This window comes from Thunnus albacares, chromosome 16 (genome assembly GCF_914725855.1).
Source record: "Thunnus albacares chromosome 16, fThuAlb1.1, whole genome shotgun sequence".
Classification (NCBI taxonomy): Eukaryota; Metazoa; Chordata; class Actinopteri; order Scombriformes; family Scombridae; genus Thunnus; species Thunnus albacares.
In genome coordinates, this window is record NC_058121.1 from 18,523,037 (window position 1) to 18,546,355 (window position 23,319).

The window sequence follows — 23,319 nt, forward strand, 5'->3', positions numbered from 1 at the left end:
TACGATGCAGGATTTGTTGGTTGGTGTTTGTGAACACCAAAAAGCATTCAAAGTTGACCCCTCCTCCCCGGCACAGAGACAGAGACAGATGTAACCTGGTCGTTAAATTACAAGTCCCAACCTCTCACCCTGCGCGCTGTTATTAGCTGGGGGCTACACACCCACTGCCCTAAGGTTGACACCTAGAAGCGTCTGGAACACAGCAAAATAATAAGAAAATACAGGCAGAGGGAGATCAATACACCGCTATACTTCTATTGGGTCATAAGTGAGGATTGAGAGGGATTACTTTTGTATGAGTCTATACATAGTTTTTTTTAGTAAAATCCTGCATAGTCTACCTTTACAGAAGGCCTTGTTGAGACACTCCAGCCAGGACGGCGGCAAGACTGCTGGCATTATTTTTGGTCTTTTGCCTTGGCCAAAAACAAATGCCAGTGTGTACGTGCCCCTTTTACAGCTGTTGTATTGTTCAGATTTGGAACTCTACCCATGAAAATATTTCTTTTATTTCTTGGACCAATTATGTGATAATTGAGGACAACAATTGAACACATCTCACACATTTACCTGAATTTAAAATTAGATCACTTTAACTCTTTTGTCCTCCTCAATCAGATGGCGTATGTTGGTATTTTTCTTTCTTAAAGATTCACTGTAAAGTCTGAAAATCTTATAATGGTATAATGGCTAAAATTAGATCCTGTACTAATACTGCCAGTGGAATAAATGATGCTACTGAAATATCGAAAAGATCAATGAATTTTTTGGCTGAAAATAGCACAAAAATATGCTGGTAGAGTCCATCTTTTTAAATAGCTTTTCTTGTCTGCTGTCATCAGCTTTCAGTACAGCACATTTACTTATTAGATAGTTCCCATCTGCTCACTGGAGTCTAATGTTTGGCTTTGTTTACATGGATCCACCCTACTGTGGTGACTCCTGGATCCTTGAAACATGTGTTTGACTATTTATTGACTGAACTGTATCAAACCATTGTGTCTGATGCCACTAATATATACTACATGACGTGTCACAGATTGTTGTTGCCGTTATTGTGACATTTTCTGTTTTTACATCCAAAACAAGAACTTAATAATTGAATAAAAAAAAGAGTAAAGACTGGTGTTTGTACAGTAAGACCAGTGTTAGTCATTTTCTAACACTGGATTTTGAGTTTCTCATCTAAACGTCGGCAGCTTTGACTCCTCAGTGCATTTGAGTCTGCCTTCTTTCATTTTAAAGATGCTGTAAATGTTTGTGAATGTTTTTATCAAGATGTTTCAGTAGTTGCACCACCAGCAGAAAATGAACATTATAGCCCAAATAATTTTGTTTTTATGCTAAACAAAGAATTGTGTTGGGAAAATGCAATAGATTCATTTTGTGGAATTATGCAGAATGAATGTAGTGTGAGCTCGCCGGCAATCTTTTTTTTCTTAAACTATGTAAACTGGTAAATAAGATGGATGTTATAATCCTCATTGCACTAAAACGTCTGAGGACATTGGAATTGTTGTAATTAATGGATAACTTCAACTATTCAAAATCAAAGATCAGTAGAGTCAGATTGAGAAAGGTTTTTGTGTAAAATGTTTAGGGCTCTTTTTGTACATGTTAGTCTCATTGCTTGTTTAATAAATGTCATTCCAAAGAAACACTTGCGGTTCGGTATGATGTTATACGCCTCATGTTGATGTGCTGTTTCTCTAAGTTAATTGTGCTACATCTTGACTGTCCGAAGTTCAGACATCATCTTTAGGTTTCATGGGGAAGAGAAGCATTAATTGTTGAATCTTGGAGAAATCTGAAAAACATGAAGACTGAAGTGTTTATTTCTCCACACACCTCTCTCATCACTAGCAAACTGAGAAGAAGCAAGAGGTTAAATAGAAATCTGTGCTCTTATAGCACAAATTAACTGTCAACAATATGTGGACTTTACAAGCACAGGAGACATTTCAAATTAGATTTAATCTAAATCTCCTTGCTTGACGCAAATACCCTAAATCATTGACTGTATGTGCCTTAATTTGATTTAAAATGAGATCCTGATTACTATTTATGGACACCTGTGGTTGACACACCATTTGAAAGGATTAACAGTTCAATCTCTACAGTACACTTTCCCTTAATAAAGCTTTAATTAAATAATTAAATCTTTAGATTAAGGTCTTTGGTGGAGTGCAAATGTCATGGCAAGGGAAAGTGTGACTATAAAGGCCCTGTACGTGCACATTGGTGTTTTCACTTCTTCTCATTAGAATAGATCCTAACCTCTTTTAAAACAGGCTTGAAAACCTTTTTATTCAGGAAGGCTTTTTCATCTTAACTCTTGTTATTTTCTTGATATGTTTTTAATGCTGTCGCACTTTGAGATTCACTGCGAATGAAATGTGCAGTACAAATTAAATGCATTATTATTATCATTATTATTATTATCTCTGCTCAGGTTAAAGTTATGCTGGCCTATGCTGGAAACTGTTATGTTACCAAACTTAATGTACATATAAAAATGATAAAGGTCGCAGTTGTGGTGCAATAAAAGTAACAGGGTTTCACTAATAAAGAGACCCAAAAATTCCATAACAGCAGGACCCAGATATTTCTCAGGTCACTTAGCTCCAGAATAAACAGCTGACCTCCTGACCCCCTACGAGCCTGAATGCAACCTGAGATCCTCTGGCAGGTCATTTCTGGCCAGTCTTCAATCAAACCTAAAAACTAAAGGTGACACTGCCTTTTCTGTTCAGGCCCCTCAGTTGTATAATGACCTGCCAGAGGAGATCAGGGAAGGCAACACATAAAAACTCAATATTTTAGACTTTTTATTGATTTAACTATTCATTTTATTATGTTATGTTTTTTTTAATTTTATGCAAAGTACTTTGTAACTTGTTTGTTGAAAAGTGCTATATAAACAAAGGTATTATTATTATTATTTCTGTATACCTACAGCACATTTTCTTTCAGTTTTTAAGGTATTTGGAGCAGGATGTTTATTTATGTATTGTGACTAAAGGGCAATAACGCCCCATTTTATCCAACATTGAAATGCAGTGTCCAGTCTTTAACCACTGGATGTCAGTGATGATGCAGACAGAAAAAAAAAACGCGCATGTGCTTTAATTGTTCCTGCAGAGATTCCGTAGAGCAAACCTGCTGCTGTTCTGTTTTGAGACAATTATCCAGCTGCTCTCACGCTGTAGCGCAATTACACAACGAGTTGCGAGGTAAACCATTTAATTTCACGTCGCTGAGCATTTAAATATGATTGAATACATCCACTGTGTGTCGTCAGCGGCCAGGCTTTGACACCGGGCTGCTAACTTACGTGTAGCCCCGGTGGCTAGTTTGGTAACTGCTAACCTTGCTAGCTAATAAGTTAACTAGCCAGTCTGTCGAGTACCGACGGTGCTGTCGAGCTTTAGCTACATTTAGCTGTATTGTTTGACCGGCTAGTTTAGGTTTATTGTCAATTAAACTTGTAAGAAGTCGCTGTCGGCTCGCAAAGTCAAGACGTTAGCTTTTAACTTGCCTTTTTGACGTTTTGTCCTGTGACGTTTGACCTCAGAGCCTCGGCGATGGTTTTGACTCAAAGATGACCGGCAACTCAAGCTTATGACCGACTGAGAATCTCACATTTAGCAGGTCACATTTGAGGTAAGTCTCGTTTTTATTAGACTTATAACTCAGAGGCAGTAGTAGCAATATGTGATGGTTACAGTTTGTTGTTCCTCTGCAGCTTCCACACAGGGTGACTCATGCTTTCTGATGAGCTTGACTCCAAACCAGAGGTAAGCTTTCCATCATCGTGCATCATCTTTATGACAGATGTGGTGGACTCTGTTGTGACTAGTCCTGTCTCACTGTCCTGTTTTCTGCTCTTAGCTGCTGGTGCAGTTTGTGCAGAACGCATCCATCCCGCTGGTGCAGGGATTGGAGGACTCCGAGTCCAAACACTCCTCCTGCCTGCCTCTGCTGGCTGCAGCTGACAGCTCCCTGTGCAGCCAGCTGGAGCTCACAGGTCAGCAGCCACTCACTGCTCCAGGCTCTTGTCATGTCCATCACAGGTCAAACAACTAGCTGTGGTATCCGGAGCTCACTCATTTTTATAGTCACTACTCTTTTTAGATTCTTCATACTTTGTAAATGACAATATATTTAAATATTTACAGATGATTCTGCAATATGCAGTAAATGCCATGACAGTCGTCTCTGCTACATAACACTATCTGTGTCACTGAAGACAAAAATATAACAGTTGTCTTTGATTTATTTACTGCATCTTGATGGGCAATATTTGTAGCGAGGGAAGGCTACTTCTCTGTCATGCAGTTAGACAATTTTTAAATTTTTCTAAATAATGAAGTTGAACAGAGTGGTAAGAAATGTGGATCTGCTTCAAAATGCAGAAAGTGACAGACCATTATGGCCTAAAAATGTTTTTTTTCAAGTGTAAAAATTTATGAGAAGATAATGAAAATGTTCAATTTTGTAATGCAAAGTAAGAGTTAAGAGTTTAAAAACAAAATCCCAATTGAGAAACCAGCATTTGTTCATTTATATAGAGAGTTCCTCACAGTATTCCAGCTTTGTGAATATTCTTTTTGTTTCAGGAGATGTGAAGAGATTCTGCTGAGATTTGAATCAGTGTTTCATTGCTTTCAATCCTCCTTTGTTAAATATGTTCTGACAAGCTTCACATGACTCTGCTGTGGAAAAGAGGGGTATTAAAGTAGATTTCTTGCTTGTGTGTGTGATTCCCTGGAAATGCTCTTTGAAAAAACAGTGCATATTTGACAGTGTAGATAAAGCAAGTCATAAATACTTGATGTGTTTATATATTTTGAAGTCACTCTGTGTGGTTTTCTTTAAGCAAGCACAGCAATGTTTATTCAGTGTTTCTCATCAAAATGCATCCTTAAGACCTAACAAATGCATCGTATAACATTTGCAAAGTTATGTTAACATACTCTTTGGTACAGTTTACACTCCTGTCCTTAAACACGGTGACCTTATTATACCTACCAAACAGTCTAAATCATATTCTTTTTGCAGATAAGGTGCATAATGTTATTCAAGACAAAAACTAACCAGCACTGACTTGCTCCTCAGATGGAGGCCTGAGCCATGAGCCTGAGAGTTCTCCCTCCCTGTCGGAGTTTGGGGGGGTGTCACAGCGAAGCCCTTTAGTGGTGCAGACACACAATCACCCTCGGGCCTCACCCAGCCCCCCACCCATCCTCCATGACCTGCAACAGTCAGACAGCACTTCCTACGTCCTGCTGAACCTCGCAAAGGGTAAGGAACACTAAAACAATAACCGATCAACCATTCAGACATGCCAGAGTCTGAAACTTACACCTACCGAGCAGAACTCCATGCTGAATTGTTAGAGGAAAGAAGTAATTGGTATTTTATTTTTTACAAATGATAAACCCAAAAAAGTTGTCTGTCTCTGATGAATCGCAAACATCATTTTAAAAAAGATAAGAAAGTTTTACATTAAAACTATCAATTTGCTCTTGTTTCTGTACTTTTTGCTTCACATGACACTTGATTTTACACACAAGATGACACTGAAAAGAAATTGGGTGACACATTTTCTTTCAAAAAAAAAAAAAACTGAATTATTTTGGCTGGATGAAAAGATCCTTGGCAGGCATGTTCTCTTGATTCATCAGGCTTTGGCAGGAGAGCCAAAAAATAAATTTTGGTCTCCTGACATACACCTTTTTGTGAAGTAAGCAGTGCAAAGGTTAGAAAAGACTTCTCAGGAGACTGAATCACTTTCTGTCTATTGTTAGATTAGACTCAAATCTTGGAGAAAGAAAATGTTTTTAGAGCGTGTTTGTGTGTCTTTTGGCCAGCGTCCTCTCATCCCCCCCAAAATAAACCCATAACCTCAAACTCTCAGAGCGTGATGTGAGGACAATAATAAATTCACAATGTGACCTAGAGGAGCTCTGGCCAGTGATGAGCTTGCAGAATATTTCATCGGCCTCAAATTCCTTGTTTCATGGTGATTCTCCCCCCGCCTTTTCTTCCCTCTCAGGCATTACAGCCTCCTCAGAGTCCCTGATCTTCGCCGCAGATGGCGCTGGGGAGGATGACGATGAAGGGGTCTCATCGGGGGACTACGGGATAGATGGCAGTGCTCCCTGGTATCTGCGGGTGCAGGAGCTGGCACATGACAGCCTGATTGCTGCCACACGGGCACAGCTTGCTAGAGATGCCAAGGCCAGCCTGGATGCTAGAACTGCAAGTGTCAGTAACGGTAAAGTCACTTTGTTGTATCAACTCCAGCAAAAATGAGAGGTCTTTTGAACTAGAAAGCCAAAAAATACTATTAGTAATGTATTTTTTTTATGTTAGGAGATGACCAAAGACTCCCCAGATTTATAGTGTTGTTTTTCACAAACACGATCACCAATGTGTGAATTGCTGGTGGTGTGTGAAATACAGCCAGCTGCAATGTAATGTCAAGTTTTAGACTAAAATGTTAAAAAAAAAAACAGAGAAAATGAAATTTAAAAAATGCCTGTGTATAGGAGGATGGCATCCGCTGGTCTACTTAATTCAGGCATCAAAGACAAAGAAGAGAAATGAGGTCAGTGACGAGATGAAAATGTAGTGGAATCAGCACCAACTGAAACCCTTCTCATCATACGTCTCTAAATGAAAAATGAATTTATAGCTTTGTCTAGATGGATTTATAAGTCTGACTGCAGATATCCAGTGTAGTGGTAAATGCCATGTTATCATGAAACATCGATTCACGCACTAATACATATGGCTGTGCTGTGTCCGTGACGATTTAATGCGCATTTAGTCATAAGAATAATGCAGAGCTGAGAGAGGGAGAGAGAGGGAGAGAGAGAGACCTCAAGGCTGCATTGACAAGAAAGACAGACACAGGTTTAACTTGGACAACAGGAAAGACAAGTCGCATCATAGAAGTAACCATGAAGACAAGGAAGAAGAGAAGCTGGTCGATAAAATATATAAAAATAAGAAAGAAGGTTGGTTGGTCTTTATATCAGCTGTTAAAAGTTGATAAACGGGCTTCCCTTGTAGAATTTGTGATTCCCTTAAAACGTTACTAAACTCAAAGTAATGTCTTAATCCGCTGCTTGCTTAGTGAAAGCTATCCTTCGTCTCATCTCACAGTACTGTACAGCTCTCTGCTCTTAGACATTTCTCTCCTGCAGCACAGAGTGTTGCCGTAGAAAGCTGTTGACCCGCAGCAGGAGTCAGGACTACATTACATCCCGGTTTAACTTCTCTCCACAGGCGGCCTGTTAAATAAAGAATTCACCCATGACTTTCAAGGCTCCCTGACTCCTAGCTACATCTCTGATCTCTGAACCCCTGTCTGAGGCAAATTGCAGCTGCAGGTTTTTCTCTCATCTTGCCTGAGTTCAGTTCCTCACATCCCAACCCGGTTCTGTTTTCTGTGGTGTATGAACTTGTACTTTATATGTCGCTGTAATAGCTGTGCAGCAAATTGCTATTTACATCAAGTTAGATAGACTATCGGTGACTTTAATGTCGCATGTATTTTCTATTTTTACATATGGAGAAAATCTACTTCAGTGCCTCCTTTATTTTCTCAATCCATTCGTTTAGTCTGTAAAATGGCAGAAAATAGTGAAAAATGCCCGTTATAATTTCTAAGATCCCATGGAGTTGTCTTCACATGTCTTGTTTTATCTGATCAACAGTCTAAAATCCATAGAAATTAAGTTTACTATCATGTGTGACACAGAAATGCTTAAAATTCTCAAATTTGCGAAGCAGCAACCAGCAAAACTGTGACAACTTTGATTAACAAAATGACTAAAATGATTATTTGAATATCAAAATAGTTGCTGATTAATTTTCTGTCAATTGACTAGTTGTTGCAGCTCTACTTACGTTATTTTATAACCTAATTTAAGTTCAGCTGGACTAGTTTAGCACAGGTTCTTTTCCTTCCTCCTTCTGATTTCTACAATTTTGTCCTTGACCTCATATTTCCATTAATGTCAAGTAAGAGAGTTTAATTTAAAAAAAAAAAAAAAAAAAAAGGATCCAGCCCTGACTGTCTTTGACATGATCTCTTAAAACCAAAATGAAGCATTTTACACATAGTAGCACATTGAGGAATATTACTCTGTGCGAGTGTAAAGATCTTAAATGTCTACAGCAGGCGGATTGTAAGTGAAAGTCCTCCATCTGTGCCAGTGTAAAGGCTGCCCTCCCACTGACCTGCATTAGATTAGACCAGTTTCCTTCAGCAGTGCAGTATCACTTATAGGTGCATTACTGCTGGAAAGCTGTAAGCAAAATTGAGCCTGTTAAAGGCACTGAAAGCAGGAAGTGATGCGGGTTAAAAGGGAGTGATTGCATTCAGCTTCGGGTCGTTTTCTTCTGGCTGCAGTTGTTCACCAGGTCTCGGTCAGCGCCCGTTGACTTGCTTTTCTACAGCCGGGCTCCAGAGACCGGCCACCTGGCACTCCTGGATTGTTTTTCCCCTCATAGCCCCCCCACTCACTTTCCTTTTTCCCGGTTGCCTAGGCGACCACACACACAGCTTGCCGTCAGACGGGGAGAAGCGGGAGCTGCCGTCGCGGACCAGCCGCCCCGTCTCTAAGCAGATCCTCCGCTGCTCGTTTGAAGGTTGCTGCAGGACGTTCACCTGGCCAGCTCATCTCAAATACCATCTCAAAACTCACAGGTGAGACGTTCACACACAGCGGTGGAGGAAAATGATTCGGGCAGTCGTCCCAACAAGATACCCATTGCCAAAGCATCGATATTAAACCCTGTCCAAGTCCTGGCTAGAAAATTGAAACTGAAAAATACCAGTTTCTGGTCATAATTATTATCATTTTGGCTTTTAACCATCACATGTGCAATCAAATCTTAGCTGCTGACTGAAAATTCAAAGGCGTTTTTTCCTTTGAAGCCTAAAAGCAACAGATATTTGAACTGTGCCCCTGAAGAATCGGATGAGATGCCTCATTTAAACACAAGGCTTCTAATCCATGTGTATGAAAGTGATGGAGGTGTTTTGTCATATAAACCAAACTCAAGTGATGCATACAGTGATATTAGTGGCAGAAAACTGTGTAACATTTCACCTGGAAACAGGTTTCCATCCAGCTTAAGTGTCCTTCAGTAAGACACTATCAGTTTCACCTCCAGGGCAACTGTTCTTCTCTATTATGGTGAAAAAAATGTATCTTATTGATATTAGTGGTATTTCTCAGCTCACACAGGTCATTTGTGGTGAAGGCAAACAGCTGAGACTCAGAAAGAAGTGTGTATTTTTACCGCAGAAGCTCTGTTATCATCAGTGTAGGGAATGTCTTTGCGGTCATCCCCGTCTGACCTTGTGGTTCGCTGCTGCAAATGAAACATGCGCACAGGAGACACCAAGTCTTTTTTTTTTTTTGCTCGTTTTGGCTTCTAGGAACGACCGAATGTTCAGGTGCGGCGCCGAAGGCTGCGGGAAGAGCTTCTACGTGCTGCAGAGGCTGCAGGTTCACATGAGAACTCACAACGGCGAGAAGCCCTTCATCTGCAAGGAGAAGAACTGTGGCAAGAAGTTCACCACCGCCGGAAACTTGAAGAACCACAGACGCATACACACAGGTAGGGAGCAGGAGATACCCGCATATAAAAAGGCCAAACGCTGGAAGCAATAACTGACTCAGGCCGTCCGGTCATTTAATGCTTCCTTGGTGCAGTCAAGGCTGTAGATTTGAAGAGTCAGCAGCTCTAGCGCCTCCATTTCACTGCTGCAATGACTAACAGGACTCTGTCATATTTTATTTAGGGTGACATTAAGATTTTTGATGGCCTGTTCCACAGTCTGCTCCTTCTATCTGGGGACCGGTTAGCAGACCAGCTCCACTATAAAGTGTTTATATTTTGCTCAAGTCTGGAAGAACAGCTTTCTATGAGCTATAATATCCACTCAGTGTGAGGAAATTGTGTTAAATTTTTTACGTTATTCTTCGTCAGAATAGGTCAGCTTATCACCACAGGTTAAAAAATGAGCTGTGTTGCCAGTTTGATGCAGCTACTAGAGTGTGTTGGGCCATTAAAATGACTTTTAACATATGTACATGTGATGAATTCAGAGTTTACTATGTTAAGTTTTTCTGTTGTGGAGTTAAACAGAATCTGTGCGTGTGTGTGTGTGTGTGTGTGTGTGTGGTGGGTGGCTGCTTCCAGGAGAGAAGCCTTTCCTATGTGAAGCAGATGGTTGTGGGCGATCCTTCGCAGAGTATTCCAGTCTACGGAAACATATGCTCGTACATTCTGGTGAGTGGGACAGAGTTAACAGCTGCCCAGCTGAGCTCTGTTTGTAATTGGTGTTCTACAGATAGAATATATCAGCATGTAAAAAGATGTATACTGTATCAGTTCAGAGGGGAACACAAGGGAAACGTGTTTTTATGTTTTCTTCATATGTTTGTGTGTGTTTCCCAGGTGAGAAGCCTCATCACTGCGGGATCTGTGGGAAGACTTTCTCTCAGTCCGGCAGCAGGAACGTCCACATGAGGAAGAGACACGGAGAGGAGGGGCTCAGCAATGAAAGCAGAGAAACAGGTCTTTCTCTACACATAATCTTTTTCTCACACACTCCCTGTGTGGTAGGTGGTTATGTTAATCCTTGGATTATGTAGCTGCAAGCTGCCCATACATTTTAAAATGTGCATAGAGATGGTGTTGGTTGAGTTACATTTAGGAACATTTCTTGAATTATTAATAACTCCTAGCGCTTAAAAAAAAGTATCATTAAAATTTTTATTCTTCAAGGCCAGCAGCTAAATTGTTTTAGACTTGAACATATCTTTGAAAAAGCAGAGACAGCACAACTCTGCCGCAGAAATAGGCCTGTTAGGCGTCTTGTGATGGGGTCAGATTCTTCAGAGAAGTATGTAATCACTGAGTTAAAATGGCACAGTTACTCAAATTCATGTCTTCAAGCTTCCCTCGCCTTATTCAAATATGTGTTGTTTTTTTTCCGTCACCTGACAAATTACTGAGATAAATAAGTGGATACTTGAGTCATTCTCCTGCTGTAGGAGATAATTTCTGTTGTGAGTTCACTCCTGCCACTATTCTTAAAATCGGTTTCTTATTGAGCTCCTTTTAATTCCAACATATGGACTAATTGTACAAAATCTGCTTAAATAATTTTTGTGTGTGTGAAACAATGAAAACAGACAGCACATTTGCCTCCTTGTCACATTTCTGTAGCAGCGGGGAAGCACCGCAGCTGAATCACCACAGAGGAAACGCTGCCAAAGCTCTAATTATAAACAGCAGATTTATTCGGGTCAGCCTCCCCAAAGAGGCTGGTCTTTTGTAAAAGCAGAGCAGAGGAAGAAGCGGCTTCGCAGCAGAGGGGGTAGTACTGTGTTATTTATACATAACTGAGTTACTGGATGAATTATTAAAATGACGGTGTAGGAGTAACTACAGTCCTAAAAACAAATTTTCACACAAGGCTCAAAAGGTAATGTAGAAAGTTAGCGATGAAAATTTCAGGTTGGAATTGAGCAATGATCTCTTAGACTCACAACCAACATCGGACCAACATAAAGGTCACGGATTAAGGTGTTGTACGCCGAGTTGACCCGCTTTTCTCGAGCAAGACTTACTGGCTTGAGAAAAGGCAGTTAGGCCACCGACAGGAGTTCCACAGTGTTCAATGCTGTCAAGCGTGTGTTATGTGTTGACAGGTGAGGCTCTGACACAAAGCAGCCTGCTGGAGGCAGACGGCGAGAACGGAGACAGTATGGTCACCATGACAACAACAGTGGAACCCATGAATCTTCATCATGCTATGCTGAGATCACCAGGTAGGCGTCAGCACATGTACGACAGTGCTAACACAATACACAGGAGGCGGACAAAATAACAAACATCTGTAGCAAACTCTCATTTTATTTAAGCTCATAATTGTTGTGTTAATGTGAAAGGTGCTGATTCAGCGGGGTGACTCCTGAGGGAGGTAGTTTGTGGTGTTGCTAATGTCCCGTTTAGTGTTTTCCAATTGCTATTGATGACGCTCGGCAGCCCAGTTAATCTGTGTTCATCATTAGTTCTCATGACTTTGAGACTTTTTGAATAAGGAACCTGCTACTCAGGCAGCAGCTATCTGACGTCTTTCTATTGTCACTGTGTAATTTGCCTTATGTTGACAATTTTTCAAATGATGACCAACTAAAGTAAAACAGACAATTTATTGATATTCAACTTAACTTGTGTGTAACTGCTTTTTGTAATTCTGATTTACATCTTGCAAAAAAAAAAAAAAAAACAGGTTAAGGGCTGAAACTCACTGAACAGAGTATCTATGCAACACAGCAAAAAAAAAAAAAGTGACCAGATTTCAGTCAACACCTCTGACAGTCTCAATAAATAACACATGGAAAAAAACTGATGATACTCCGTGTGCAGCAGTGCTTCTCTCCTGGGTGCCAGCTGATGTAGGGCAAATACAGTAAATCAAAAAAAAAGTATTCCAGTGCAGACACCAGGATATTAGGATTGACACTATTTTATTAACGGGTCACATTAAAAAAACAAAAGGAGTGTACTATGCATTTCGCAAGTTGCTTTATCAGATTTGCTGAGAGTGAAAATAGTGTCAGTCTTAATATCCTGGTGTGCACTTTCTTAAAATAACAAATGGACTTTTACTTAATTGGTTTTTACTCCCGTTGTGTTGTTTTGTCCACCTCTTGTAGTAACACATGGCTAAGCCCCCTGTGGACTACTACTTTTACTTTGAATACTTTTTATAGGTTCTGTATTTTGAGTGTCTTTGCGTGTCCTCCAGTTTTTCCTAAATCGGCCTGTCAGCATTAAAACCAAAGGGCAATAACCAGAAGAAAGCTTGCAGAAACTCAAGGTCAAATATATTAGTAGAGGTTTCTGCCCTGAAAGGATTTTAGAAGTGTTTCATCTCATGATTATAGCCGACCCTGACTGTAGGTACGTACAGGTTGACAGGTGTCTCGATATCAGACAGTATTTTTTGTTACCAGGTAGTTTCTCCTCTTTGAATTTGGTGTTTGCGTTCCCTCCCCTCAGGCTCTGCAGACTCGGTGGTAGTTCTCTCTCAGCCACATGAACTGGTGACCATGACGACCGATGGCCATACATATGGAGAAGATGTGGTGGCGCTGCTCTAGTCTGCCATCATGAAGTCTGTCACACACTGCCAATTTCAGCAGCATCAGACTGACAGTCAGTGGACTAAACCGAGACATCCATCTGTAAATAGATTAATCACCGACTTTGACCCCTGTAGATATTTGTAATTAGCAGCCAACGATGGTTTTATTTTGACAAGTGTGAAATGGCAAAGTTTGTACAAACAACTTTTTTCCTCAAGTTTTTGAAAACAAATACTCCCAAAGAAATAACTGAGACGGGTTTAAAAGTTTATGAAAATAATGTCCATTTATTATGTGCATTATCATTGTAAACAGACGTCTGTGGTTGATATTCAGTGATATTCTCTCTGGAAAATGAATGCCACTTATTTTTATCCAAAACTTCGATGGCTCTTATGATCAACTGTCAAAATGTACCAGACACATGTATACCCCCTTTATAACATTACTAAAAACACAACATGGAGAACTGCTAAAGCACAGTATATCCCATTGCTGCATGTAAACACTGGTCATTCCCAGCTGAGGCCACTTTGTTTATCAGCCTGAGTAAAACACAAAAACATCCATCTCAAACAAATAGTGCATCCAGTAACGCCCAAAACTGCATTAAGGATCAGTGTGTAAGGTTTAGTGGCATCTAGTGGACTGGACTTGGCATAAATCGCATAAAATATTCATAAGTATGTTTTAATTAATGTATGATCACCTGAAAATAAGAATCATTGTGTTTCTGTTACCTTAGAATGAGACCTTTATATCTACATAGGGAGCGGGTCCCCTTCTACGGGGGCCACCATGTTTCTACAGTAGCTCAGAGCAGACAAACCAAACGCTGGTTTTAGCCCCTGTAGATTCTCCTACACGCCGGGAGGGGAGGGCAGGGGTTGTCCGATGGTTGCAATCTCCAACCTCACTGCTAGATGCCACTAAATCCTACACACTGGTCCTTTTAACTGTGTGTTATTCAAATGTCAAATTCCAGTGCGTCACTTGTTCTCTGAGTAAGGCAACACATTGCTCATTTACAGCTCAATGTATTAACACTTTAGAATAATTGCTTTTTAAAAGAAATAAAGAATTACTCATGAGGTTAGTTCTGTCCTTATGACACAAACAGCAGATGTCTGGGCCTGTTAGATAAGGTAGTGTGGATTTACTCGTGTTTGTTAATGAGCACCACCTCCCTTCTCCTCAGTGGATCTTCAGGTTGTGGAAGTGGTCCAATGTGGCGCCTAAAGCCCAGCTTGCCTCCACGTTGTTCACTTTCTTGGTCAGCTAGGAAGGGAGAAAAAAAAAACCCCAACACCAAATCACTCAAATGCCTTTTGTATTTATTGAAATAAAAAAGTAACATGATACTTGTGTGATTTTTCTTTTTTTTCATCTACGTTATGACAGAGGGCAGGTATTTTACTCATTATGAATCTTAAAGATCCTGCAAGCAGCTTACTTTTCATATGTGAACTTATTGAAAGTGAGAATTATATTCTTCTGAAGGTCATGGCTGACTTATTGTCTGGCTCTTGTTTGGTGTTTGATGGCTTTGGCTTAATTAAGCCTGTTTGTGTCTTTGAATGCCAGTTAACAGCTTGTGATTCATACAAAAACGACTCATCTAGACAACTTCAGGATATGAGTAGTTGATTTCATAATACCCAACAACCTTTTGAAAAATGGTCCTTTCTGTCTTTATCTTTTCTAAGGCTGCAAAGCCTTTTTATTGTGTTGTGTAATGCTGCCTCACCTGCAGCACGGTGCTCTCCTTGAAGCCAAACCCATCCTTGAGTAGACAAGTGATGTAGGTCATGTCCATACACAGGAAAGGACTGATGGAAGGGTTCTTGGTCATCTTATTGCACACTGAGCAGACAAAAGGAAATCATGTTTTTCTTTTTTTTTAAGGTTGGATAATCAAGGCATCTGTATTCTACTGTGAGGATGAGGGCAGGATTTCTGAGGTTCAGACAATTGAGATGCACACTGTGTCTAAAGCACAGGAAGCTGCAGATTGGTCATAATAACGACGCATTGCCAAGTGTTTCAGGACTCTTTGCCAATCTCACCCTCTTTAGCTCTCTTCTTGAAGTCTCTGACCTCCAGCATCCCTCCCTGGACCCCATCTGCAACAAGAGGTGATTGGGGTCATCTTCTTCACATTTTAAAATGCTATACCATTCATTACGACAGCAGGTCCACATTTCCATAATACTAATAATAGAGCTTGTGCCCTTTCAGCTTAGACTGGCTGAGGATAGCAATTTCTCTAATAACTACACACCTATAGCTCATCAAATCCACTGAGATGGGTGCAGATGACTCACATTTCCCTGCCTCTGTCTAGTACTGGAATGGGTAATAACATCCTGCTGGGTCTGTATAATTATGTATGGTGTGTACAGAGGTGTGTGTGTGTGTGTGTGTGTGTGTGCACTAACCGATAAGGCCTGCATCCACAGCTCTGTCAAAGTAATATGAGAATGCATAGAATATGTTGCTGTCTTCGCGCTCATACGGCTGGTGAATAATTCCCTTCACCACCTTAAGTACTTCCTGATAACAGAGCTTGTATCCTGCATAACCTGGAGAAGAAACAGAGACAGCGGTGTAAATTTTGCATCGTACGTTGGAACGTTATGAAATGATGTGTAATCCAAGTAAATCCATTTTAACGGGTTTTGCAAACATTACTGCTAATGTTTGATTGCCGTCACTAAATCTTCTGTCATGTATATTAGTCAAATCTGCCACCTAACCTCATTCGCTCAAGATGTTTGTAGTCTGCTAAATTTCTTGGTTCAATTCATGTGCGAGGAAAAGTCAAAGGGAACATTTTAAGGACAATTCTAAGTATTCTTCTCCGCAAATAGTACATTTGGATTTATTCTGTTCAAGACAATAATACTAAAAGCAAACATTGTACCATCTGGGTCTCCGCTCACTTGATAGGTTAGCCCTCCAAAGCTCCATTCATCCTGAAACTTCTTTGGCAGGCAGGAACTTTTGAAAACTCGCCACTCCAAACCTGTGATACAACAGACACGTTTAATCTGACTGGCTCAACAGCCTCACACATGATCACCATGATCTGAGACTAAACAACTCACGCAGTCACAAACACTATTTACTCAGAAGCCCTTTGGTGATTCATCACAGTGTCTCACTTGTCTCAAATGTTCATTAGAAAGGAAGTAAAAAACATCTATCTTTCGTTACCTCCTCCTCAGTATTTGGAGGGAGGGAAAAAAAAAACATCTGAGAGCACTTGGATAACTGACTCATTGTTGTGTCTCAGTATCCTTCAGAGACACACTCAGGATGAACAAGACTGACCCACAGCTAATGGCAACAGAGAACCTTTTCTTCATGTACAGCACAGTACCTTCTGCACCCAAAGCACCCAGTGTGGCCAGTCGTGCTGCCATCAGTCCATTTCCCAGGTAACTGGAGGAAGTAAAAGGATTGTCACAAAACCAAGCAGGAACAGAGTGTGTATGTAACAAATCAATCATTCAGAAAATAGGCAGGCAGCATTTTGTTGGCCTATTATTCACATCCTACTGACTAAATAGAACAAAATGTCCTCGTCACACACAGTATTATAGAACTTAACTCACATAAAGATTAAATCAGGGATGAATATGATGTAGTCAAATACAAAATATAAAACTGGTATGTTTTATGACAGTCTATTACAGTAAATCCGCATAAATTATGTTACCTATGAGTGTACAGTTCAAACGATGAGTTCAAGAAGTCAAATCTGGCAACGTAATCAGCAACAGGAACACTTTCAATGGTTTTCTACAGTGGAATATAGAGGACATAATAGATTACACATCATAAAACGGCTCCATTTAAATAGTCTAAACATGCAAACAAACAACTAACCCTCAGCTTCGGCAGGAATGTGATCTGCGTAGATCCTCCTCCCAAATCCAAGATTCCCACTGTCTTTTTGGTTTGTGCGTACAGGTGACCTGAAAACATTTCCTACTTTAATCCGGCAACCGCCACAAACAAGACCTAATCAGTTATACTTTAGATGCTATCTTCAAAAGGTCTGTTTGGCACAGATGTGCAACCCAAAAGTAGAAAATCCCAGCGCTGAGCCTGATAGATCAGAAGATCAGAGCAATCTCCTTTAGGTAACGAAATCGTAGCTGTGTGCGTTCAGCCTCCTATTTGTGAACATGCGTCTATAATTAGACAAATTCAGACAGAGTAAAACTTAAGATATACAGTAGCTGAGCTCAGAAAACACAATATACAGTTACTCACCTGTCAGAAAGTTCACAGATATCCAAGCCAGGATTCCTACCAAGAAACAGAAAACAGTGATTTCAGGCAGAATGTACAAGTTCATTTAAGAAAAGCTGACAACAAATTTTCACTGAAATTACAATGGTTACAGCATATACAAACACAAGTGCAAACACGTGAGTAAGAGCTACAATTCTAAAAACAAGGGAGAAATGCTGACAAATCAATTACACCGTAGCCTAACATGTGGCTTAACATTTTTTTTTTCACCACATAATTACAACCTTTTAGGTCACAACAACTTTGCGGTGAAAAGCTATTTCATTTTCTCAAGTGTCATCATAAAAGATAATCTACTGCAATTTAGGTAAATGTCTTCAGTAAAACAGAAAAACAATAAACACAGAAATTGCACAGCACACTAAAACTAAAGCAGAAGGATGACTGATGCCACCTACGACGCACTTCAGAGAGAGCACGAGTGGCTGTGATAAGTGACGAACGTGCTGCTTGGCGGGGCGGAGGGTGGGCAGACGTTACCTTCATTTGTGCCGTCCATTATGCTGACGCTGTTGTCTGAGACCAAAAAAGGAGATTCATCAAACACGTGTTGAACCTGAGGGGGAAAAAGGAAGAGAGGGAGGAGGAGGAGGATGAATGAGAGAGGGAGAAAGAGAGCATAAGGGAGCCAAGGAAAGCAGTGGAGAAATGGCCTTAATGTTATCTACTGTAATGGTAGCTCATCCAGAGGTGCCCTCCGCTTGAAGGGATTAATTAATTCCCTCAAGGGGATTAATAAAGTGTCATTTATCTTCCAAGGTGCCCCAGGGCCATCCATTACTATCTTATCCCTTCCGCAAGAGCCTTCTGCACTAAGCTCACACCACTCTGATAACAATACTTTTCCTCTTGTTTCTGTAACACCTGCCATATCACTGGAAATGTTCTTTCCTTTTCTGCCTGGATAAGAGGTTGTGCTTTCCCTTGAAAGTGTCAGACGATGTAGCGACTTCTAACTCCCCTACGTTGGAAGACACGCATGCACGCTTTACAGAAATTTAGGATTATGTGACAACAACCTGAGAGATCACAGTCGTATCTCATGTTTCAATATTAGTGGACTCTTTTACCTGGTCCAGAAGGCCCTGGGCTTTCTCTGCGGTCAGCAGTCGAAGTCCGGCTGTGGCTCTGAGGACCACTGGAGTCCTCTTCCACTCCAGGCGAGGCACAGTCTTCTTGGCCACTTTCAACAACATCCTCACTGTGTGTCCAGCCTTTAAAAACAGAGACAATGATCAGCACAGCATTTAACTGTCTTTTGACAAAGGGGTGACTTGTTAAAGTTGAGAAAACACTTCAAGTATTATGTATCATTTGCGGCTGTGCTGCATCTTCACTTGTTTGTCTGCTTGCTTTCATTAGCAATGTGATTCCCCACAGAGGGAGGCTATTGGCAGCGTTTCTGAACACAGTGTAGAGCCAGCGGACATTCTCCTTCGGCTCAATATAATTGATTAGATTTGACAATGAACTCACCATTTCAGGGGAGTCAGCATATGCCGACAAACCAGGCTTTATGGAATGGAACATCTCATTGTCCAAAACAGGCAGCTCCTCTATAAAGATACAAGATCCACCCACATCAAATATGTAGCAGCTATTAAAAGCATTAAGAGGCATAAATCTGCTTAGCATACATACGCAAAATATATCCCCTTATTCAAGATTAGGCATGTTGGCTTGACAAAATAGGATTACTAAAAAGTAAATGGAGTCAAGTATAACCTATGTCCCCTGAAGTAAGAATTTGTAGGTTTACAGAACTGAGAGGCTGTGAGAGAAAAGCTGAGGAAAGGCAGAGAGAAAGGGCTGGGTATCGATTTGATTCACAAAGTCCCAATTCGATTCAATTAGGGATATTTCACGTTACAATACCAATTTAGCTTGGATAGGAAAGAGATTTACTAATGCTGTAAATTGTACAAGGAAAACTCTATCTGGTGCAATATTAAAAAATATTAATGTTTACATTAAGAATTCACCCCAAAGCAGTTACATTAATGTACTTTTTATTTAAAATGAACACACTACATCAGTCAACATAATATAGTGCAGCTCTACAGTCAATGAGTATTGAGTGACCAGACAGTGCTTTCTTTAGTGCAGAGTGTAAACAACAAATTTAAATTTTAAATCGAATCACCAGGTAATTAGTGTAAATAAGGTGGCTACAAACATACCTACTGTGATGTAAACACCGCTAATACCTCAAGAAAACATAGGCTACACTTTACATACACGAGATCTGGCCACAAGATCTCGGGCGACGAAATCTCCTGCGAGATCTTGTTCAACATGGCGTGAGCAGCTCTATTGAAGGCAACGCCAAGACTAAAGGCGGATGTCTGGATTGATTTCAGATTTAAAATCTACGGGGAAAATGCATATATTAAAAGATCAATCTCAGATTTTATAAATCAGTACCGGTAAAATTTAAATGAAGATCAATATGAATCGGAAAATCGATTTTTTTTAACCCAGCCCGGGCAGAGAGGTTACAAAACAGCTTGTTACTCTGCTGTTTGCATTGTAAATCAATTGGTCTTTCAACTGTTTCACAGACCATGCCCATAAGGTGCATGTTATTCTTGCTGCAGTAAATACACCTATAATTTAAATTGTTTCTCCCCCTTGAAGCTGATATACTAAAACCTACATGAGTAAAAGATCAGAGGGAAGCAGGTCAGAGTACTGCATTACCTGAGTCACTCTGGATGAAGGTGTAGACGTGGATGCGTGTCCCTGTGCTCCCTGCATCAAACATCACCGCGTAGAAGATGCGGCTGTGGTTTGCCGGGCGGCTGAGATTGGGAAGGATGTTCCTGATGCTGCTGGTCAGGTCCAGGAGAGACGTCATCACCTGGGCTCGGCTCGGCCCCGCGACAGAGAGCAGGACCAGGAGCAGCAGTGGCACGGTGGGCTTCATCTTCACTCTGGAGGATCAGCGGAGAACAACAGGTGTTCTTGTTACGGCAGCTGTTCTACAATTAACTTGTTCTGAGCTGCTCAAGAAAGCAGCTCAAACTGTCGCTGACTCGTATTGAGAGATGTTAAAACACAGAATGACTAATGACAGTAGAGAGAGACGCAATCAAGCTATTTACCAGGGTGTCAGACCACACCCCTTCACACTTTCTAACCAACCACAGAGACATAGCTCATGTCTGCTGAGTCAACTCCTGTGGACAATTTAGAAAATATCAGGATTTCATCATGTTGGACTTTAATCCTTTGATCAATACACTGCAACTTACGCATGTCTCCACATCCCTTTAATACACTCGGATATCTTTATATGAGGATTTATGATGTCTCAGTCACGCTCTGTTCTGATCCCGCTGACGTAGAAGATGAACGGACAGAGACTTACTGTCTGTGAATTACAATTTAAGTTTCAGACATTAAACTTGCGCTCTTGGGGAGAGAAAGTTGCATTAAAAAAAAAATGTAAATACAACAAATGGACACATAACTGTCTACAGCATGTCTTTACATTTACAGGACAGGCCTTTGCCAATTTATTCTTTATCTATCACGGAAATGTTTCGGAGGCTAAGTGGCATCTATAACTATAAATTAATTACTCAGCTTTTATTTGGCTATTACGAAAGGGGCATGATCCTCTGCGTAATTTTAAAATGAATCATTTCTGTACTGCTGCTGAGATTATTTTCATTTCTGGTCTGGATGTTTGCTCACTGGAAGCTGCTTTCTGTTAGGAAAGATAGAAACACTAAATGTCAAAACACATCAGCGTTCATTGATTCACAGAACCATCAGACATTTCAGTCTGCGTGCATTCCTCTGAGAGTGTGTATGTATGACTGGATGATGCCGACACTTGAAACCGTGAAGAAATAAAAGTGTCAAACATGATGCATGCGAGAAGAGCATGCAGATTTCTTGCTTAAAGTCTTGTTTGTCCTTTACTGGTTTTCCAGTCTCCAGTGACTGTTTCAATGTTAATAAATGGGACTTACAGTGTGGCTAGTGTGCTCTGAGGCAGAAAGGAGGGGAGCGTGTCAGCCTTGGAGAACATGAGAAACCTGCATGATTTATGATTTTAACTCACCTGTAATCCTGTTTATTGTCAGCATTAGTTGGTTGTAGGTTGTTATTTTTTTTAAATTGCCCCATTCCCATTTCTGTTTAAAGGCACTAGATACATGCAGCTGGGACTTTGCATCCTTAAATTCACACTTTAGGGCCTTATTAAATATATGATCACACTGCTGCATAGTTGCAAACAGTACTGTCTGAGTGGTAATTGTCCTGTAAAACAAACACTGTGGATTGCATCTGTTAAAGGGCCACAAGAGTAAGTTCTACAAGGTTTTATAAAGTATTGGCCCCAAAGGTTTGGTAGAAGTTTAATGAGAGTTAAATCATGTAGAGATCATATCAGTGCTTTGGGTGTAATGGTTTAAGATGCTCATATCCTTGATCTTCCAGCAGCTGCCTCAGAGACAATGAATAAAAAAAAAACGCTTGCTGGCCAATGGAATCTTTTTTAATTAAATGTACTTTTAGTGTCGTGTTAGTAGCAATGAACCAGAAAACATTCGGCATATAAAAACCTAATGACTATAGTGTCCATAAAGTTAATAGTCCACTGGTTAAGGGGAGATTTAAGGGAAACATAGGCGGATTCACTGTTTTGTCACCACTTACAATTATGAAAGAGTGTTAGACATTGTAGCAAAAGCCTTAAAGCTGTTATTTTGCTTATGAAAACAGGAAAAAGGGGCGATTTCACTGCTTTTTCCCCCCATCAAGGCTACATTAGACCAGGTCTAGATCAAAAACCACTATACTTAGACTTGTCAAATCTGGATTAGATTGCCAATTAGATTCCAGAGACTCATTTAAACACAGTTTTAGATTTGTGAAACCTTCAATCTATTTGTGAAAACGGAAAAGGGGCGATTTCACTGGAAGAGAAAACTGTGAAATCGCCCTTTTTTCATAAGCAAATTAAAGGTTTAACATGCCTGAAAGTGGGTTTACATAGCGTTAAGGCTAGTCTTTCATAAGTGTAAGTGGTTAAAATAAAAACAAAAAAGCGGAGGACACGCTGCTAAAAATCCACATTTACGTTTATCTTTACAAGTCGGAAGCTAACGTAACTTCAGCGTTTATGTTTTAGACAGCCGTTAGTGGCCGTTAATTTTAACGTAAACTCAACAGAGACTCTCTCTGCAGTTGATATTCCCTCACCATTTTTTCCCCAAGACTCTCCCACATTACAGAGACATCTATTTGTTAATTCTACTGTCATGCAACATAATTCACCACAGCTACAGTACGTTTCTTAGCTAACGTGAAGCTAACTGTCAATTAGCTACATTTCGAAGAAAGCTAAACTGTGAAGTCAATCACGCTAGCGTTAGTTGCTAGCTGGTGCGTGTTACAGCCAGCAAGCTCCTCTAAGAAGCTTTAAAAAAAGTTATAAAACTCCTGAAAGGTTCTCCACCGACAAAAAGCACACATTTGTAGCTGATTTAATGGGTGTTTTCAGGACGCTAAACACAGTTTCAGGCTCACCATGATGTCCGACTAGCAGCACTCTCCTCACGGCTAATTTGCAGTGACGTCATCACTACTGATAAAGTTGTTTTGCAGACAATCACAATGGGAACATTGCAGGTTGTGAATTGCTGAGCCAGAATAACTCAGTTTAAAACCTTACCACCTCATAAATCATCTCTCCAGATCATTTGGCATCGTTTAGATCCGCACCTTCTTTTGCTCTAATATATCTATGTGTTTTTTTTAATAAGTAAATAACAATACATAAAGGGCAATTTCA

At 40.3% G+C, this 23,319-nt stretch overlaps 2 protein-coding genes across 2 annotated transcripts; one reads left to right on the plus strand and one right to left on the minus strand.

The window, feature by feature from the left end:
* Positions 1-3,123: 3,123 nt before the first annotated feature.
* Positions 3,124-14,522, plus strand: znf410 (zinc finger protein 410). The gene is made up of 12 exons (XM_044329941.1): positions 3,124-3,233; positions 3,575-3,663; positions 3,746-3,797; positions 3,892-4,027; positions 5,119-5,304; positions 6,059-6,280; positions 8,563-8,722; positions 9,461-9,642; positions 10,228-10,317; positions 10,486-10,605; positions 11,745-11,864; positions 13,102-14,522. Exons 3-12 carry the CDS (start codon positions 3,765-3,767, stop codon positions 13,200-13,202), a joined length of 1,350 nt encoding a protein of 449 aa, XP_044185876.1. The 5' UTR covers positions 3,124-3,233; positions 3,575-3,663; positions 3,746-3,764; the 3' UTR covers positions 13,203-14,522.
* Positions 14,024-23,195, minus strand: LOC122965749 (ectonucleoside triphosphate diphosphohydrolase 5-like). Its single transcript, XM_044329942.1, has 14 exons — positions 23,055-23,195; positions 20,211-20,443; positions 18,987-19,066; positions 18,581-18,724; positions 17,991-18,066; positions 17,469-17,504; positions 17,079-17,167; positions 16,909-16,991; positions 16,570-16,631; positions 16,111-16,212; positions 15,626-15,769; positions 15,254-15,310; positions 14,935-15,050; positions 14,024-14,465 (listed from the first exon to the last, which is right to left on the minus strand). The coding sequence occupies exons 2-14, from the start codon at positions 20,434-20,436 to the stop codon at positions 14,382-14,384; spliced, it is 1,299 nt and encodes a 432-aa protein (XP_044185877.1). The 5' UTR covers positions 20,437-20,443; positions 23,055-23,195; the 3' UTR covers positions 14,024-14,381.
* Positions 23,196-23,319: the final 124 nt, after the last annotated feature.

What these genes read in the sequence shown, in the direction of transcription:
- znf410 (XM_044329941.1), top strand. Translation starts at nt 3,765, where the DNA reads ATGCTTTCTGATGAGCTTGACTCCAAACCAGAG. An exon ending in AGCTTGACTCCAAACCAGAG is followed by an intron (nt 3,798 to 3,891) that starts GTAAGCTTTCCA and finishes TTCTGCTCTTAG; the next exon opens with CTGCTGGTGCAGTTTGTGCA. An exon ending in CCACAGACGCATACACACAG is followed by an intron (nt 9,643 to 10,227) that starts GTAGGGAGCAGG and finishes GGCTGCTTCCAG; the next exon opens with GAGAGAAGCCTTTCCTATGT.
- LOC122965749 (XM_044329942.1), bottom strand. Translation starts at nt 20,436, where the DNA reads ATGAAGCCCACCGTGCCACTGCTGCTCCTGGTCCTGCTCTCTGTCGCG. An exon ending in AATGGACGGCACAAATGAAG is followed by an intron (nt 17,505 to 17,990) that starts GTAACGTCTGCC and finishes GTTTCTTGGTAG; the next exon opens with GAATCCTGGCTTGGATATCT. An exon ending in GGGTGCTTTGGGTGCAGAAG is followed by an intron (nt 16,213 to 16,569) that starts GTACTGTGCTGT and finishes GTTGTATCACAG; the next exon opens with GTTTGGAGTGGCGAGTTTTC.